Source organism: Antennarius striatus, chromosome 24 (genome assembly GCF_040054535.1).
Source record: "Antennarius striatus isolate MH-2024 chromosome 24, ASM4005453v1, whole genome shotgun sequence".
Lineage (NCBI taxonomy): Eukaryota > Metazoa > Chordata > Actinopteri > Lophiiformes > Antennariidae > Antennarius > Antennarius striatus.
Window position 1 is genome coordinate 1381797 of NC_090799.1, and position 16725 is coordinate 1398521.

Consider the following 16725-nt stretch of genomic DNA (forward strand, 5'->3'; position numbering starts at 1 on the left):
CCATCCAGTTTTATGACTCGCTGTTGTTGTGGATCGAGGGGTGCTAAAGCCTATCCCATCTGGCTGGGGGTGTGAGGCAGGGGACACTCCGGGCGCCACGCCAGTGCACCGCGAAGCCACATGTAGACAAACAGCACTACCCACAGTGCCAGCCCATAAATCTTTCCATATAAATGGAATATCGAGTTGTTTTCTCAGAATTTGAGTCTCCTGTGCTGAAAGTTAGGTCGAAAATAAACTTTAAAGTCTTTTTTTGTTTTTACATATTTTTACATACACATACCAATTATATCTACCAATTAGTTATTAATGCTGTCAGTGGTTTGGCATCTAACTGCACTGAAGACAGAGTATCAGGCAGCTTCCATGTCTGTACAGACTTCAGGCTATCGCGTTTTACTTAACAATTGATGAAAGAAGAGCAGTTTGAAAAGATTTAAAAAAGCAAACAGTCTGTCATCTTATCAAAGCATTCAGAGAAAAGGTCGGTCGACCTTTTATTTAGTGTAGAAACACAAACTAGAGAGGAAAGCAGATTTATTTCCACCTACTTGACACCTCTGAGCTCCATTGTTGTCTGAAATCTAATGAAAACACATACCTTTATTACCAAGAAAACACTGACCCCAGATTGTTCCACTGCAAAACGTAGTCCCTCACAAATGGTGGAGTAATGTGAGATGAGACTCAGGCAGAGCAGAGATGTGGGAAAGGAATGGTGGACTCACATGTGATCTGTTTTCAGGTTGACCTTTGGGGTTTATGGCTGCTGTCTGAAAGGTGTTGAAGGTTATGGGAATGCCCTTTTAGACGTTTTTGCTGCTTCACTCGGCCAAACTAGAAAGTGTCCCATCTGTCAGCCCTTTTTTCAGACTTCTTTGTTCTCAGAACCGATGAAATATGTTTGCTTTAATGTAGGTGATCATTAGCACTACTGCAGGTCTCACAAGTGTTGCTGTGAAGTTTCATCACAGGCTTGAACTTGTCTTTGATAATCAGACTCATACCTGTCCAAACAGTGTCTTGTTAGGAGAGAAATCTCTTCTCAATGATGTCATCTGGATTCAAAACGGTATCATTAACCTATGTGTGTGTGTGTGTGTGTGTGTGTGTGTGTGTGTGTGTGTGTGTGTGTGTGTGTGTGTGTGCGTGAGATAGATACTGGCATGACAAGGTCCAGGTTGCCACCAAAGAGTTGCGAACACCGAGTCTGGCCAAATCCATCATCCATCCATCAATCCAACATTTTCAGAATTGCTCTGTGGTTACTGAGTCTCAGGTCAGAGAAACATGGCTTCCTCTTGAGCTCACTTTGAGCCTTAGTGTCAGCGTTGAGTTTGTTTTCAATCAGGATCTGCTCTGGTCTGGTGGGGCATGTGGATTCTTGGCGGTGCTGATATTGATGTTACCGCTCTCTCTTGCTGGTTTTGATTGAAGTCTTTTGTAACTAACGTCAGGTGGCTCTACTTTTCCGTGGAAACTGTCCTGCTGGCTGATGGGAGATGATGTCGGTATCGGTTGGTTTGTCAGTGGGATTAAACAAACAGTACTGCATTTCTCTGAAAGTTGCCTCAAAGATGTAAATGTAGGTGCAGCTGGAGATAAAGGGAAGGAGCCAAGGTTTGTTGCCAGTGACATTTTATCTTGTCATGTATTTCCATGCAACATTACAGTATTTTCTGCACCATAAGGCACACTGGATTATAAGGCGCACCTTTAATGAATTGTTTATTTTATAATTTATTTCGTATATAAGGCGCACCGGATTATAAGGCGCATATAATAAACATTAAAATGGATTTCAAAAACTAGTGGCTGTAGTTGCGCTATCCGTCCACTAGTTACAGCATTCGTGACTGTGATTACCTTTAGTCAGCTGCGAACGGAGATTTTTATGCCAATGAGGCCATTCTGAGCCTCACTTGATCACTTTGCCATCTTAGAAAGAAGTCAACACGCATGTTAAAAAACCTGACATTTCGAGTGGACCACTCAGTTCGAACAGGGCGGATTATTTCCCGATCTGAAGTTTGAAGCAGATATTTAAGCTCCAACATTCGTCTTTATTAATTAAATATTGTTTTGATCGATCGGTAGTCCAGTCGGAGGTGAAGTGCAGCTATTTGCTGCCTAAACAATTTTTTTACCAGTTTTTAATCTCAGGTTGCTAATTTACAGGCAAATGCGACGCTGTTTTACTCCTAGAACTGACTTTAACGTCGGTGCCTCGGGCCGTGAATCAGCACATCGCTGCCAAACAGAATACACAAGCTGACTGCTAGCAGTGACTGCTCTTGAAATTTCAGAAAAGGCTGGAAGTTCAGCTTTGAGGGTCTTTCATTCATCTTTATGCCAGTTTCTCCGTGTGTTTCCACAGACTAATAGATGGACCGTCACAAGATTCCAGATGACAGCACAATGGCATTTTTAAGACCAATTAAGTTTAAAGTGGGATATTTCCGGCGCCACAGTAGTTGGGAAATACTGAGATCAGTCAGTCAAACTTTATTGCTAGAATTGTTGAAAATTCCCTATGTTTTGCTACGTTATCGTAGCAGGTCACTGGTGTTCTTCTCAGCAGGCTGCTGTCAAACAGCAGGTCAGTGAGAGGCGACGCCCCTTGACTACCGTTGTTAGGGGCCTTGTACGGCCTGAATACTGTCGGAGGGTGCCCCCTGGTGGCGTAGTGTGGCATGACTGCCGGCTTTTTTTCAGCGAACTTGTTTTTAACCAATACTAATATTAATATTAATCCATATACAAAGTGCATCGGATTATAAAGCACACTTCGGGCTTATGAGAAAATTATAGGCTTTTAGAGTGTGGAAAATACTGTAGTGTCCTAAATCGTAATTGTCATACAAGTTATATAGAAAGATTTTATTTATCCAAAACTGGGAAATTTAGATTTACACAGAAATAAAGTTTTTACTTTAGAGAATCAAAACCAGACACAAAATCACATGATTTGTCTGTTTGCTAGTTATCCTTCAAAATAAAAGTCTGTGTCCTGTCCATTTTAAAACGAGGTGGTGTCTTCTTGTTCAGTGGGTGGTCTCTCAGGTACTTACATCTGCTTCATCGCTCTGGCGGCTTCAGGCTGTCAGCGCCGCTGTGCTGCAGACAGAGTCACAGTTAGCTTAGCGACCTGAAAGCTAACGATGCTTCACACAGTGTGTTCATGTGCTCACTCACCTGTCTGGCTGACTCCCGCAGAGCCGCTGCCTCAGTCGGGCCCATCTGTTGCACCATCTTATAGAGGGCGCCCTCTTTATTCTGCAGCAGGGTGAGGGGACGGTCTAACTCCTGGATCACACCGTTGTCCAGCACCTAAAAGCAGGATCAGATGTTGAAATCTACTGTAGAGAAGACTCTTCGTAGCAGGAATCTAGTCAGAGCTCTCACCAGGATCCTGTCGCTGTCGATGATGGTGTTGAGGCGGTGGGCGATGGTCAGCATGGTGCATTCTCTGAACTTCTCCCTGATGGTTTTCTGGATCAGCTCGTCTGTCCTGCAGAGACAGACACAAAGTTCAGTAAATAAACACAAAGCCAACGATCCCATTCAAATGGGGTCAGGGGTCGGCGGTACCTGGGGTCCACGTTGGCCGTGGCCTCGTCGATGATGAGGATGCGGTTCTTCCTCAGGATGGCTCTGGCCAGACACACCAGTTGTCTCTGGCCCACGCTGAAGTTGGATCCCGATTCGGCCAGGACCGTCTCCAGCTTCCCGGGCAGCTCCTCCACCAGGGACTTCAGCTGCACCTGGGGGGGGGGGCAGTCAAGATAAATCCTACAACTCTAAAAGGGACGTCTGTGGCCTCACGTCGATTTAATGGGATCTCTTCCAGCAAACTGACATCATTTGTCTTTCGACTGAACGTTACGAACCTCTTGTAGGGCGTTCCACAGTTCTTGGTCTGAATGTTGGTTGAACGGGTCCAAGTTCTTCCTCATGGTGTCCGTAAACAGAACCGGGTCCTGGAGAACGAGGATGGACATCAGTCGCTCAGAAACACACAGGTGTGGAGTTTCATGAACATCATGAAGCGACGGATGGAGTCGTGTGTTCACCTGAGGGATGATGGACATCTTCTGCCGCAGGTCTTGGAGGCCGATCTCAGACGTCAGAATCCCATCGATGTAAATATTCCCCCGAGGCTCCGCCAGGCGGAACAGAGCCGAGATCAGAGAACTTTTTCCCGCTCCGGTTCTGCCAACGACTCCAATCTGAAAAACCGGTAAGACAAACAGAGCTGATCACTATGTGCTTCAGAGAGACGTTGGTGGCTGGAAACCATTGAAGACGTCTCACCTTCTCTCTGGGCTGGAAGGTGGTGCTGATGTCTCTCAGGACCAGAGGTCCATCATCACTGTAGGAGAAGTTAACATGATCGAAGGTCACCAGGCCTTTGCTGGGCCAATCAGAAGGCAGTTTCTTTTGGGATGCCCAGGCCCCTTCGCTCTTTAACTCCATGTACTCCACCACTCTCTCCACTGAGGTCATCTGGAGGACAAACATCACATTTCCTCACATCTCCAGCCCATCCTGGATATTTGAGTGCATTCAGAGTCACCAGGTTCTCACCATGTTCTCCACCTCAGCGCTCTGCCTCGTCATCCACTGGAAGTTTCCAATCAGGGTCACAGCGTAGGTCAGAACCAAGCCCACCTCCCCGGCATTGAGTCCTGAGGAAGACGAGCAAAAAACAAAATTCTGCTTCAGGATGTTTTTCCACAGCATTGACAGATTATAATCCATAATTTTCTAGTTGTTCTAGCCTCTGAAAACAAATAATTATAAAAAGGTCTGTTCTTTATAGAGGTTTAACCACCATGTTGTAAAATTTTAGTTTGACTTGAGCATAACTGTAATTCTAAAACATGGTTTTGTGACAAACAGTGACGTATGCTCTGCATAAAGAGAAGGTCAGCTGGATTGTTCCGTCTGATAATATAATAATATTGTCTTAGAAGGATGATTTCTCACCATCTCTGAGGAAGATGCAGCCGAATGTTGCCATGGTGATGAAAGTGGAAGAAATGCAGTCAATGCGTAAAGCAAACCAGCGGGAGGTCATCAGGAAGAGAAACCAGGCCTCTGACACCAGAAGGAGAGCATGTGAGTAAAAATGACCTCAATCAACAGGGAAACTCTTTACTCAAGAAATAATCCTTTTAGTATGGTGAGATTTTAGTTCTTACTTTAAATAAGCTTGGAAACATTAGTCATGTTAAAGGAGAACCTGAGTGGCGGTCCTGATGGTCGTCAAACTCTTTCTTCAACCTCTCTTCAGCTTTGAGGGCCCGGATTGTCACCAATCCCTGAAGAGATGAAGACAGATGGGAGAAGACTGGACTCCGAGCTGCAGGAACACAAGAGGAACACAAGAGTTATCAGCCATCTTTATCTTTATGTCTAGAGATAAATGTGATAGAATGTCTTTGTCTTATCAGGAATACATGGACGTACTTGTAGCCTCCAGACGTTTGACGGCTCGAGACGTGCAGAGATAGAAACGCCTCAGGTACAAGAAAACTCCAATCAGAGGAATGACAGGGACGAGGATGAGAGGGATGACTGCCGCTGCCATGACAACCACACCAGTATCCTGTAAAAACAACTGGACAGCAACAGGCGCTGATGAGACATTCTGACAAAAACGAAGATGTAAAAAAGTTCAACACGCGTTCGTTTCTCACCTGATAGACGTCCACAAAGGTGATGGGAAGCCTGGAGTCAATCAGGTTGATGTCTTTGGAAAATCTGTTGAGAATTCTCCCTGCAAAGCGGGGAAAAGCCAAGTCAGCTAAAACCGTCCGTATCACCAGGATATACCGTTTCGAACAGGAAGCACCGATGGGGTTGACGTCGAAGAAGCGAACGGGCGTCCGGATGACGGCGTTGAACATGTTGTTGTGGAGCGTCCGAGCCGACCTCACCAAACCGTGACAGATGACCAAACTCCTGGTGTAACCGAACACCACGGCGGCGGCTGTCAGACCTGAAGCGGCAGCGGATTAAAGACACGATCCAACAGCAGCAGCAAAATTACAAACAGGAATCAAGACTCACCTGAATATATGCTGAGGTAAAAGGTCAGATTTGACCCTTGATCGTACGAATGAGTCGCGTTCATCTTTTTAATGATGGACGTGTTGTTCAAAACATGTTCTCTGGACCTGACAGAGGAAATAAAACATCAGCAGAGACAAAAGAAAGAAAATAAGCTGCAAAATGTAATATTAAATTGACATTGAAACTCACCAGTACACCAGCCACCAGTCCTGGAGAACATAAGCAACCTGAAAAAGGAAGCGAAGAATAGAATAAACTGATGAAGAACACACAAATACGTTGAGTTTGAATCATTTCTGACCTCGGCGACGACACTGAGAAGCACAACCAGGAATAACACCACCAGGTTACACCCTGCGGTGAAGTATTTCACATAAATGCGGAGGTCGACGTCTCCCTCGACTCGAGTCTCCTCCGCCATCGCTTGAACCGTCTCCACCTGCAAGACGACAGCTCATCAGAGACTCGAGCAGAAGACCTCTACTTCCTCTAAGAGTCAGCAACTCCTTAGCAGAGCAAGGTCAGGTTTTATTCTGAAAATCCACCTACAGGAAGCTCGTGTGTGGCGCTGCCCTCTGGTGGCAGGAGGCTGCTGGCGGAGCTGTGTGACCCGCGTGAGCTTTTGGTCCTCCTGCTGAGCAGCGACTGTCTGTCGGGGTCGGACGATCGGGACGACGGATCCACGTCGTTGTCGGATTTCAGCAACGACACGACGTTCAGGCCCGAGTGCTGCAGGTCTCTGTAGGAACCCTGAGCCACGACGCGACCCTGTGGGGTCAAGAGAGACAGGAAGTGGGATTTTAAATGTCCAGACATTGTTTGTGGGGCAGGAGGATGAAAACATGCAGCATTTGTAACCTGAAGGTTTAATTTATGGCACAACAGAAGAAGTAACTGTCCTCCAGTCGTACACTGGAGGCTAGCCAGTTCAGATAGCTCAACCATTAACCTGATGATATTCGTTGAGATCATCTCAACACCTCCTCCCTGTTTATCAGTGTTAGATGCAGTAAAAGTTCTTAAATAACTCCAATTGTTCTCATGTAATCTAAAGGGATCAGGTAATTACAGCTGCAGGCGCTTTACGTAAAAGAAAAGTTGCTCAATCAGACTCCAGGTATATTTCCAGATCGCTGCCAGGACGTCTACAAACCTCCTTGAGGACCACAATCTGGTCGGCCTTCCACAGGTACTGCAGCTGGTGGGTGACGAGGAGGCGGGACTTGTTCCTCAGCAGACCGCAGATGCACCTGAGCGTGAACACGGACAGCGAGGCCGATCTGAGGGGGACGTCTATCACACACGCGTGTCGTCGTTTATACACACACGGCTTCCAAGTGTTGCTTACTGCTCAAAGAGATGCTTCCCGACATTGGTGTCAACGGCGCTCAACGGGTCGTCCAGGAGGTAGACGTCTGCGTCCTCGTAGACGGCCCTGTCCACACACACACACACACACACACACACACACACACACACACACACACACACACACACACACACAGATTCAAAGACACAGAAAATAACGACGACCGTTTCGTATTCTTCGTGAACTCTGGGATCTGACCTCGCCAGGTTGACACGAGCCTTCTGCCCCCCGCTGAGCGTGGCGCCCTTGTCCCCGATGAGCGTCAGGTCCCCGTCGGGGAGCAGCTCCAGGTCCTGCGCTCAGACACGACGACGCGTTAAAACACGCTTGTTTCCATGCCGATGGTTCTGCTTCAAGTATCTAACCTTCTTCAGGGCGCAGGCTCGGATCACGCTGTCGTACTTCTGCGCGTCCAGCGGCTTCCCGAACAGGATGTTGCTGCGGATGGTTCCGGGGAACACCCAGGGCTGCTGGGAGGCGTAGGTGACCCGACCTTTGACCCTCAGCTTCCCCTTGTCTACAGGCAGCTCCCCCAGGATGGCGCTCAGCAGGGATGACTGATGAACGGAGATACGTTTGACGTGAGACAGAACGGACCGACAAACCGACGGAAAAACGCTGCACCCACCTTTCCGGCCCCCACGGGGCCGACCACGGCCACGAGCTGGTGGGACTTCACCGCCAGGGAGACGTCCTGCAGCGACGGGGCGTCCAGACACTGAGGAGACAGACGCCGCTGTGAGGAACCACCCGGTGATGACATCACACCCACATGATGGCGACGCCCTTCACCTTGTCCCAGTAGCAGAGCAGACGCTCCATCTCCACGTAGCTCGCATCTTTTTCCTCCGGCGAACGCCACGAGTTGGTCGCCTTCACTTCCTCCAGCAGCAGGAAGTTCTGGGCGATTCATCAACGCACGAAGTTAAACGGTGAACCTTCACGTCTCCTCTGGAACCAACCGACGCCAACCGACCTGAATCCGACGGATGCTGACGATGGACTCCGACAGCTTCTCCACACCGAGCGGCAGGAACAGTGTGACGGTCAGCTTTACGGTGCCGTAGAGCGAGACGGTGACGAACACGCTGCTGGCGGTGATGGTGTTGCCGAGGACGACGTAGACGGCGAAGGTGACGAACACCACAATCTTGGTGCTGGCGAAGAAGGAGGCCATATTGAAGCCGCGCAGGTAGGAGCTCTTCAGCACCTGGTGGATCTCCTTCCTGGGGGAGGAGATTCATGCTGTGAGGAGACGCCTTCTAAACGCCGTCTCTGATGCGGTTCTGAACGGTTTTGGACCTTCTGACTTCGGCGACCAAGGCGGCGAACGGTTTCTCCCACGTGTACATCTTGATGATCCGGATGCCGGACAGAACTTCGTTCATGATGCGGATCCTCCTGTCGGAGAAAATCGCCGTTTTGGTCCTGAGAACAAAAAAACAGGAAAAGCTGGATCGACTTCTACGGGAAACAAAAGAGGAATTTTGAATCTTTTTACCCCCCCTCACCTGAAGTGGCCAAACATCTTCCCAAACCAACTCTGCAACGGCACCATGAGGGCGATGGCCGCCATACCGGCCAGACAGGACGGACCGATCCAGTACCAGAGCAGCACCGTAACCCCCACCACCTCCAGAGGGCCGATCCACAGGAAGTGGAGGTTGGTTAGGACCTAAACAGGAAGTGACAATGTCGTACGGTCACTAACATCCCCAGTCGGCAGCGTGGAGCAGAAGGCGTCGCCCTCACCTCGTCGAAGCGGTTGGCGTCGCTGGACATGAGGTTGACGATCTGGCCGGTGGTCGTTCGGACCATCGCCTCGCTGCTGAGGCGAAGAGCCTGAGAAGACGAGAGCAGGGCGTGAAAACCAGAACCGTTTCCAGTCAGGCCTCAAACCGGACAGACGCTCACCTTCCTGTAGATCATGTGACACATGGCCACACGGATCTTCATGGAGGTCGTCAGCACGGAGTTGTAGTAGGAGTTCTGGAAGAAGGTCAGGGCGAAGGCGGAGAGGGAGAGCGCTGCTCCAGAGGCGTAAACCGAGGTCAGGCCGGGGTCGTCGGACGTCTCAAAGAACTGGATTATTCTCCACAGGAGAAGAGGCTGGATTACTTTCATCACCTCCTATGTGGAGTCAACAGACGACAGGCGACAATTTCAAACCTGATCTCCCACCTTATTGATCATTATTATTAGTATGAATCACTGAACGCACTATTGAAACGGCCAACAGCCCAGCCACGGCAAATGGCGTCCAGTAGCGCTGAATAAGGACTTTGCTGAGTTTCGGCTTCCTTCCTTCCTTTGCAGCTTTTCTGACTTCACGGTCCCAAAACCTGCAGCAAAGATCAGCATTTTATCGTGACGCATTAATCTTCTCAAAGATCCGTGTTGCATCGTGTTTGAGGCGGGGCACCTCTGAAGCTCCTCGCCCTGCGTCTCCGACCGGTCCTCCAGCAGGACGCCGTACAGGTCGCTCTCCTCCAGGTTCTTCTTCTTACCGAGACGCATCAGCGGCGAAATCCAGCTGAAAGAGAAGAGAACGCAACGACGCTTCAATAAATATATTGATGCAACAACAAGAGGACAAATTCTTACATTTAGTCTCCTTGTAAACAACAAGCTTTAATCATATGGGTTAATCTGGGACAGGAGACATTCTGACATCAGTGGAGTCATCAATCTCTCAACCCCTCCTGGTGTAAACATTTATGTCACCAGACAAGAATTCTCCAGACGGCTGTGGGCTTTATAATATGGGCTACTAAAGCCCAGGGTGAGTTCTGACAGGTGCAGACCAAACGTGGGTCAGAGGTGGGGTTCCCCTCTCTCCTCTCCACACCTTCAGAACCACCTAAAAGGGGAAAAAAACAGTAAAAAAAACCAAAAAAAAACCAACTGAAGGTCAATACTACACGTGTTTGAGGAACCGGTTTGACAAATTCTTGGCACCAGATTCCTGACTCACTTCGATCCCGACACGGAATTAAATCCCGGTACCGGTGTGAACGAACCGAACCAACTCACCACAAAAGCATCCTGGAGCAGAACCCCGCGGTCTCCAGCGGGCTGGGCTTCCCTCTGTCCCCCCCTGACATCTCTGCGGGGTCCCGGGTCGGCTCCGTTCAGACCGGACTGTCACCACGACGTGTTGAGTTCAGGAACATCAAGTAAAACAAACTCCTGGAATCAAGTCAGAGTCGAGGTCGATCACGTTACAGCAGGGTTTAATATCACCAATCCCTCATGACAGGAAACCAGCGGGAAATTCTGATTCCCATCAGCTGCTGCGTTTGGAGTGCGGATGACGTCACATATAATAATCGATATCTATTCGTCGAGTCGCGAAGAATTTCTAATTTCTAGGAGCTGCTTTGAAAAAAAATCCGTGAAATATGAGAAGTGAAAGTTAACCAGTGCGTGAACGCTGCACGTGCTAAACACACACACACACACACACACACACACACACACACACACACACACACAAACGGACGCCTGCGTGTGTGTGGAATTTGTGCTGAAACTTTCAAGGTTAAAGTACATCAAGCATGTATTATTTAATCCCAGCAGGGAGTAAACATTAACTCTCCTGTAGCAATAAAATATTATCAAATCCTAACCTGTCTTCTTGTAGATAATGTAACTTATGTAATACAGTACTTAACACTGGCATCTCTGGACGCATGAACTCCTTTTATGGAAGATTTAAACCTGGAGACCACCACCCCCTCCTCACACCCTAGGGGTCTTCAGGGGCTCCTTCACACCTCCACTCCTCTGTTCTGTCTCCACACCTCTGACACCTCAGCCTGTTCTTGTCCTTCCCGTCCTTCCTTACCCGAGCTGCTGTAACACACACCCGCCGCTAGAGGCCGCTGCCAGCCCGCTTTAAAGGCTGCAGTTTGGGTTTTGTGGTTGGACTTAATACTCTAATTAAAACACTAATTAAGTGTCTAAATTACGTTTGTTTCCGTTTGTTTTCTTCTCGTTTATATTTAAATATTTAAATTTATAGAATATAAATACGTAGGTAGCTTTAGGACTTCTAAATTGGCACTTAAAGCAATTAATTTATATCCTGTAGATGTGTCTCTACAGTAAACAGGACAACAGCACTGATCCAGTTACGGAACAGAGGATGGAGAATCAGAGGGAGACAGAAGTTGTGGCAATTTATGATGCAACAAAGTTTCAAAGCTTCAAGTTCCATGACAGTCCAGGGAACTCGGCTCTGAAAATGGCTGCAGCCAATGAGTTAATTTCTAAATCAAACATTTTTTAAAGATTTACAGAATTTAGTGTTGATATTTTTTAGATATTTTTCATGAACCAAAAAAAAAAAGGGCATTATCTGGTTACTATTATTTTGTATAAACAATTATGTCCCAGGATATTAAAAAATATAAAGATTTAGATTTCATTTTCAATCCTAGGACAATTCAAAGTTTGTTCTTGTTTTTGTTCCATGAAGCGGTTAACAGCCCTGCATAGACCAGAACACCATCGCAGTGCCAGACAAATGGATTAATGAAAACAAAGACATTTCTGTTCCTAGAAAGAATTTAAACATGGTCATACTCCAGGTTCTATATGGGACACAGGCTAATACCTGCAGTTGCAAAAAATATAATGCGCTGATAAGGGAACGGTTGAAACAATCGCTTCCTACTGGTTGTCCATCTGCAGGGACCAATGGTGTGTTTGACCTTTAGATGTCGAACAGCCCGACAAACAGTGAAGAACCCTAACCTGGGAAAACAAGGACACCATTCTGGAACAGGAAGAGACTAATTCACTTACAACAGAAGAAGGGGAGCAATGATGGGGGTCATCGCAGGATTATCCAAAAATAAAAAGAGCCTTTATTGGACAGATCTTTTAAACTGTTTATTCACACAGAATCAAGAGGAACATAGGTTTGATTATGGACGCGGTCCCAATTTGGTAGCTTTGTGTTGTGAATTTTTACTGGTGTTTGACGTGAGGCAGTTTCCGTCCCTTTAGAAGATGCGGTGCATGAAGTTCACCCAGAAAAGTGACCCCTTTATCCAGACAGGTGAGTGAAGTCCCACCTTCAGCGACTATCACTGGCTGCTCGAGTCCACAGCGTCGTCGTTCGGGGGTAAACTGAGCAGCTCTTGGATCCTGTCCACGTCCTGGCTGGTGTCGTCGTGTTCCGATCGGACGGTCAGATCGCCGATCAGCTCGTCCGTCAGCTGCAGACGGCCCGTCCTTGTGATGGGAGGACAGTGATTGGTTAACAGGACATTGGGTCACGTCTGGTTGACTATGGTGTAATTGTGAGATTTTTTACTAATATTTCTACCATTCTCCGAGTCTTTTCTCATAAAGCTCCTTCTGTTTGCGCTTCCTTCCTTCTCCAGGATCTTGTCCCATCAGCGACTGCATGCCGATGATCAGAGCGCCGATGGGAATCCTTTAAATAAATTTGAAGAAAAAAAACCAAACAAGGTTGTTTGTATTTTAAACTGCATTTCAAACACATGAAAGGATATTAACCTGCTTGGAAACACGGTTTGTCAGTTACGTTCCATAAATCTTCCAAACTGTCTCACGCCTCTGGACCCAAACTTTTCAGTCACCTGACCACCACATGGACCAATGGATGTGTATCTGCAGGGGGGGATCTGGAGCGTGATGTGCTATTTGATTAGCGTTTCATTTCGCCGCCTCCTGCCCTGGATGCACCTGGCACCGCCGGGGGCGGGCCGGTTCGTATGCGTGAACCGCTCCAGGTGGTTGGGGCTTCGGGCAGCGAGGAAGAGGAGGACGGGGGAGATATTAATACGGAGCAGAGAGGAAAATGGAGCAGGGCTGTGCCAACACTCCATTATAGGATCTGTGTTTGCATCATGCACGCAGAAAAAAGTGTCCAGAGCAACGAGTGGAGAGAAAGATAGGGGGGGGGGTTGAGGGGATGGAGGGGAGCAAACATCCAGATCTGACCAGGATGGACGGAGACGAGAGGCTGGAATAACAGAGGTGGCATAAAAGGAGAAGCAGCTGCTGCCTTGGACCGCCTCCCTGCCCTCATGCACAAAACCTCTGTCTGCAGAGCACATGAGTCCCTCTGGCACCATGAGCAGAGCTGGAGGTGGGAGGGGGTTCAGCTGGGCGACAGAGGGTTGCTGGGAGGGGCGCAGCTGGCTGCCAGAGAGCAGGAACGCATAAACATGACACACACACACAAGCGAACGAGCTCGACTGTTAAACAGCAGATTCTGATGTATCCACGGTGACCGAAACGATTGACGTGCTTCGCTCTTAGCATGATCGGTGGGTGTGAATGGACGCCCTTACCCCAGCACTGTTCCGATGACCGCCCCCGCCACAACGCCTTTCGGGCCCAGGCTGACTCTGAAGAGAGCTCCGCTCACAGCTGTTAACACACACACACACACACACACACACACACACACACACACACACACACACACACACACACACACACACACACACACACACACACACACACACCACAGTTTTATTAGCATCAGTCTTCGGCTAACGCGCTGGCGTGGAGGGGTTCAAACCGTTTGTCTCCTGGCTGATTGAGCATCGCTCTGCTTTTACTGTCATCACCGACTGAGAAAATAAACTATTTTTGCACAATATAAACCCGTGTTTTCTTGATAGTTAACTTCTGGTGTGATTTTTGTTTGTCATTAAATTGATGGGTATTTGTGTATCATTTCATAGACAGCTGCTGCAGCCCTTATCCACGTGTTGAGTAAATACTGCAGCAATGAAGTCTCAACAGGAAGTGAAGGTGTGACACGTCCAAGCCCCTGTGACTCACCTCCAGCTGCAGCGTAGTTGCTGATGGCATACTTGTTCCGGTACACCAACAGCCCCGTGCTGACAGAACTACAGACAGAAGGAACGAGGCTGAAACTCACAGCTTTAAGAGGAAGATCACTGGAAATACGATCATCAAATACGAACGGTGACGCGTTTTCTTACTTGAACAAAGTGACGAAAGCCGCCACCCTCCAGCCCCACCTGCACCCGTATCTCAGTAAACCTCGGATTGCTGCATTATGGGACGAGCGCTGGTTTACAAAGAAATGACATTCATTGTGTTATGCGACGGTAAAATACACACACACACACACACACTCACTTTGCTTCACACACTTACAATGGCGTCCACTCGACTGGTGTAGATTTCTGCCTGGCTGGATTGGATATATCTCCGTCTGGCATAGCGAGCTGCTGGCACGCCTCCGTACAGGAAACCAATCATTCCAGAAAATAGCCCACTCTTGATCACATTATTTATCTCCTCTGGGTACTGAGGTGTCCCACTACAGGGAGACAGGGGTTTTAATTTGTGACACAAATTCAACAAGAAGTGGGAGACAAATACATTAAAACAGGGGTGGGCAATTAATGTTAACAAGGGGCCACATGAAAAACAGAGAACCACACCAACGGTAGCCTGAATTGAATTTTGCTCAACTTTCTTCCATTATAAAATGCACTAAATTAAATGTTTTGGAAAGCTGGTAGTGATAAGTGCAATTTCCTCCAGGATTAATAAAGTATAGGGCTGGATGTGGCCTTAGGCCGTAGTTTGGCCATGTCTGCCCAGGTTTTTGCATTCTGGTACAAAGAAAGAATGTTTCTGTAATCTTCCAAATAATCATGTTAAATGGTTTCAAAAGAGGGATCTTCTACTTTGACCTCATCCATTAGTTATGACACCTGACAACAGATTTAAATTTGACACCACATTGTAAAAAGATGGAGAATAAAACTGTGAGTGAAAGGTGATCAGTAAAGAATAAAATTCAATACGAACTCTCTGTGAAAGAAGTGCTTGATGCGCTCCCATCCGGTTTCTGGTAGTTCTGGATTGCCGATGCACTCTGGTATGAAGCTGGGCGAGGGTGTGGGTGCAGGAGCAGGACTAGTGGAGGATGGCAACAAGGAGGAAGAAGCGGGCGTCTGTGCAGGCTGGGCAGCAGTAGTGTCAGCTGCATGGACCCTGGGGAGCAGGAAGCAGAAGGACGGAGGCCTGGCACTCTGGATGAAGCCCTGTAAGCGACCGGTGCTGAGCGTGACCCCAGGGGCTGAGTCTGACCGATGTCTCTGCAGGGCAGGACCCGTTCTGGGCAGCTCTGGATGCATCACGCTTCAGCTGGAATCAAGCTGCAGCAAACAGAAACACAACCGTGATTTGGGATGATACACTCCTCAACTCCATCCTCAGAATAAATAACCAGAGGGCAAATGAAATCCTGGCAGGGCGGAATAGCTCAGCAGCTGTTACATGTTCTGTCATGTCTAAACTCAATGGGCAGAAGCCCTTCTTTCCATGTGTCACAGGGTGATAAAATCAAACCCCTTGACAAGGTCAAGGGTCAAAGTTCAATACATAAATAGACAACGCATCCATAGGAATCACCCATTGATAACTAAAGATAAATTAAGAATGTTTTTACAACAGAGTCGATGTTAACCATGGAGTTTATGAATAAAGTTATTACCAATAATTGTTAAACCAGCTTTTTTTTTTATAAACAAATGACTCAGAAGTTTAATGTTACACGAATTATTTCTGCCACGACATGACGTCATTGACCTCATCAGCAGGTCAAACTAAGTTAGCAAGCTAACATCACGACAGTGAGCTGTTACCGTGAAATAAGCATTTGTAGAAATCACTGTCCTCTTCCAAAACACAGGAAAACAGAATACACAAGTTAATTACTAACTAAAATAAACCCATCCATGAGCTAATAACCTAGTCACCCCGAACAGCGTCAGTTGATTAGCTTGATGAGGAACACCTGTGTCGGGTTAGCCTGATGAACCCAGGTCGTTTTGGCTAACGCTAACCTGAGCTAAAATGTCACCAACTGACGCGTTTTAAAACTTAAATCACAGATAAACAAGAGTTATTTACTTTGAAGCTGTAATAACACTGGAAACATAAGACTGGTCGTTGAAGTTCAGTCCCAAAATTAACGCTACGGGAACGCGAAGGTCGCTGTCCGACAATGGAAGTATCAGTGGTTAGCATGCTATTAGCTTCTGTCTATGGAGAAATAAAACTTACCAGCGAGTCAGGCGGGATTTCTCGACATCGAGGTATGTATTAAATTAATAACCGCTACTTTGGTTAATGCGTCAAATGTAAATAATGTCTGTATTTAACGTTTCATCACTGTCGTCTCGCAGAGGTTCTCTATGCAGGATCGCTGCGCTATTTTGAACTTTGACCTCGATGACAGGTGGAGTAG

At 47.4% G+C, this 16725-nt stretch overlaps 2 protein-coding genes across 3 annotated transcripts; both read right to left on the reverse strand.

Annotated features, from left to right (window-relative positions):
• Nucleotides 1-1668: 1668 nt before the first annotated feature.
• On the reverse strand, nucleotides 1669-10815 carry LOC137591625 (ATP-binding cassette sub-family C member 4-like). Of its 2 annotated transcripts, none has more exons than XM_068309747.1 (31): nucleotides 10481-10815; nucleotides 9870-9980; nucleotides 9669-9789; nucleotides 9362-9577; nucleotides 9200-9289; nucleotides 8959-9122; nucleotides 8750-8875; nucleotides 8424-8673; nucleotides 8240-8347; nucleotides 8076-8165; nucleotides 7813-8004; nucleotides 7646-7740; nucleotides 7427-7513; nucleotides 7232-7328; nucleotides 6628-6846; nucleotides 6380-6517; nucleotides 6268-6305; nucleotides 6076-6182; nucleotides 5858-6004; nucleotides 5703-5782; nucleotides 5473-5623; nucleotides 5246-5365; nucleotides 4990-5100; nucleotides 4588-4688; nucleotides 4315-4506; nucleotides 4074-4229; nucleotides 3891-3980; nucleotides 3592-3764; nucleotides 3406-3511; nucleotides 3196-3330; nucleotides 1669-3112 (listed from the first exon to the last, which is right to left on the reverse strand). In XM_068309747.1, exons 1-31 carry the CDS (start codon nucleotides 10549-10551, stop codon nucleotides 3104-3106), a joined length of 3891 nt encoding a protein of 1296 aa, XP_068165848.1. In that variant the 5' UTR covers nucleotides 10552-10815; the 3' UTR covers nucleotides 1669-3103. The 2 variants fall into 2 exon arrangements, with proteins under 2 accessions (XP_068165848.1, XP_068165847.1); XM_068309746.1 differs by having other exon boundaries at nucleotides 1670-3117.
• A 1515-nt stretch (nucleotides 10816-12330) lies between these two features.
• Nucleotides 12331-16704, reverse strand: timmdc1 (translocase of inner mitochondrial membrane domain containing 1). Its single transcript, XM_068309364.1, has 8 exons — nucleotides 16542-16704; nucleotides 15282-15631; nucleotides 14619-14784; nucleotides 14441-14529; nucleotides 14277-14344; nucleotides 13778-13856; nucleotides 12783-12893; nucleotides 12331-12688 (listed from the first exon to the last, which is right to left on the reverse strand). The coding sequence occupies exons 2-8, from the start codon at nucleotides 15608-15610 to the stop codon at nucleotides 12541-12543; spliced, it is 990 nt and encodes a 329-aa protein (XP_068165465.1). The 5' UTR covers nucleotides 15611-15631; nucleotides 16542-16704; the 3' UTR covers nucleotides 12331-12540.
• Nucleotides 16705-16725: the final 21 nt, after the last annotated feature.

Coding starts and splice junctions, on each gene's coding strand:
- LOC137591625 (XM_068309746.1), bottom strand. CDS start 10,551: ATGTCAGGGGGGGACAGAGGGAAGCCCAGCCCGCTGGAGACCGCGGGG. Junction 8,005..8,075: donor GCCCCGTGGGGGCCGGAAAG/GTGGGTGCAGCG, acceptor TCCGTTCATCAG/TCATCCCTGCTGAGCGCCAT. Junction 7,329..7,426: donor GGGAAGCATCTCTTTGAGCA/GTAAGCAACACT, acceptor GTTCACGCTCAG/GTGCATCTGCGGTCTGCTGA.
- timmdc1 (XM_068309364.1), bottom strand. CDS start 15,610: ATGCATCCAGAGCTGCCCAGAACGGGTCCTGCCCTGCAGAGACATCGG. Junction 14,345..14,440: donor GCTTTCGTCACTTTGTTCAA/GTAAGAAAACGC, acceptor TTCTGTCTGTAG/TTCTGTCAGCACGGGGCTGT. Junction 12,894..13,777: donor GTCATCGGAACAGTGCTGGG/GTAAGGGCGTCC, acceptor ATTTATTTAAAG/GATTCCCATCGGCGCTCTGA.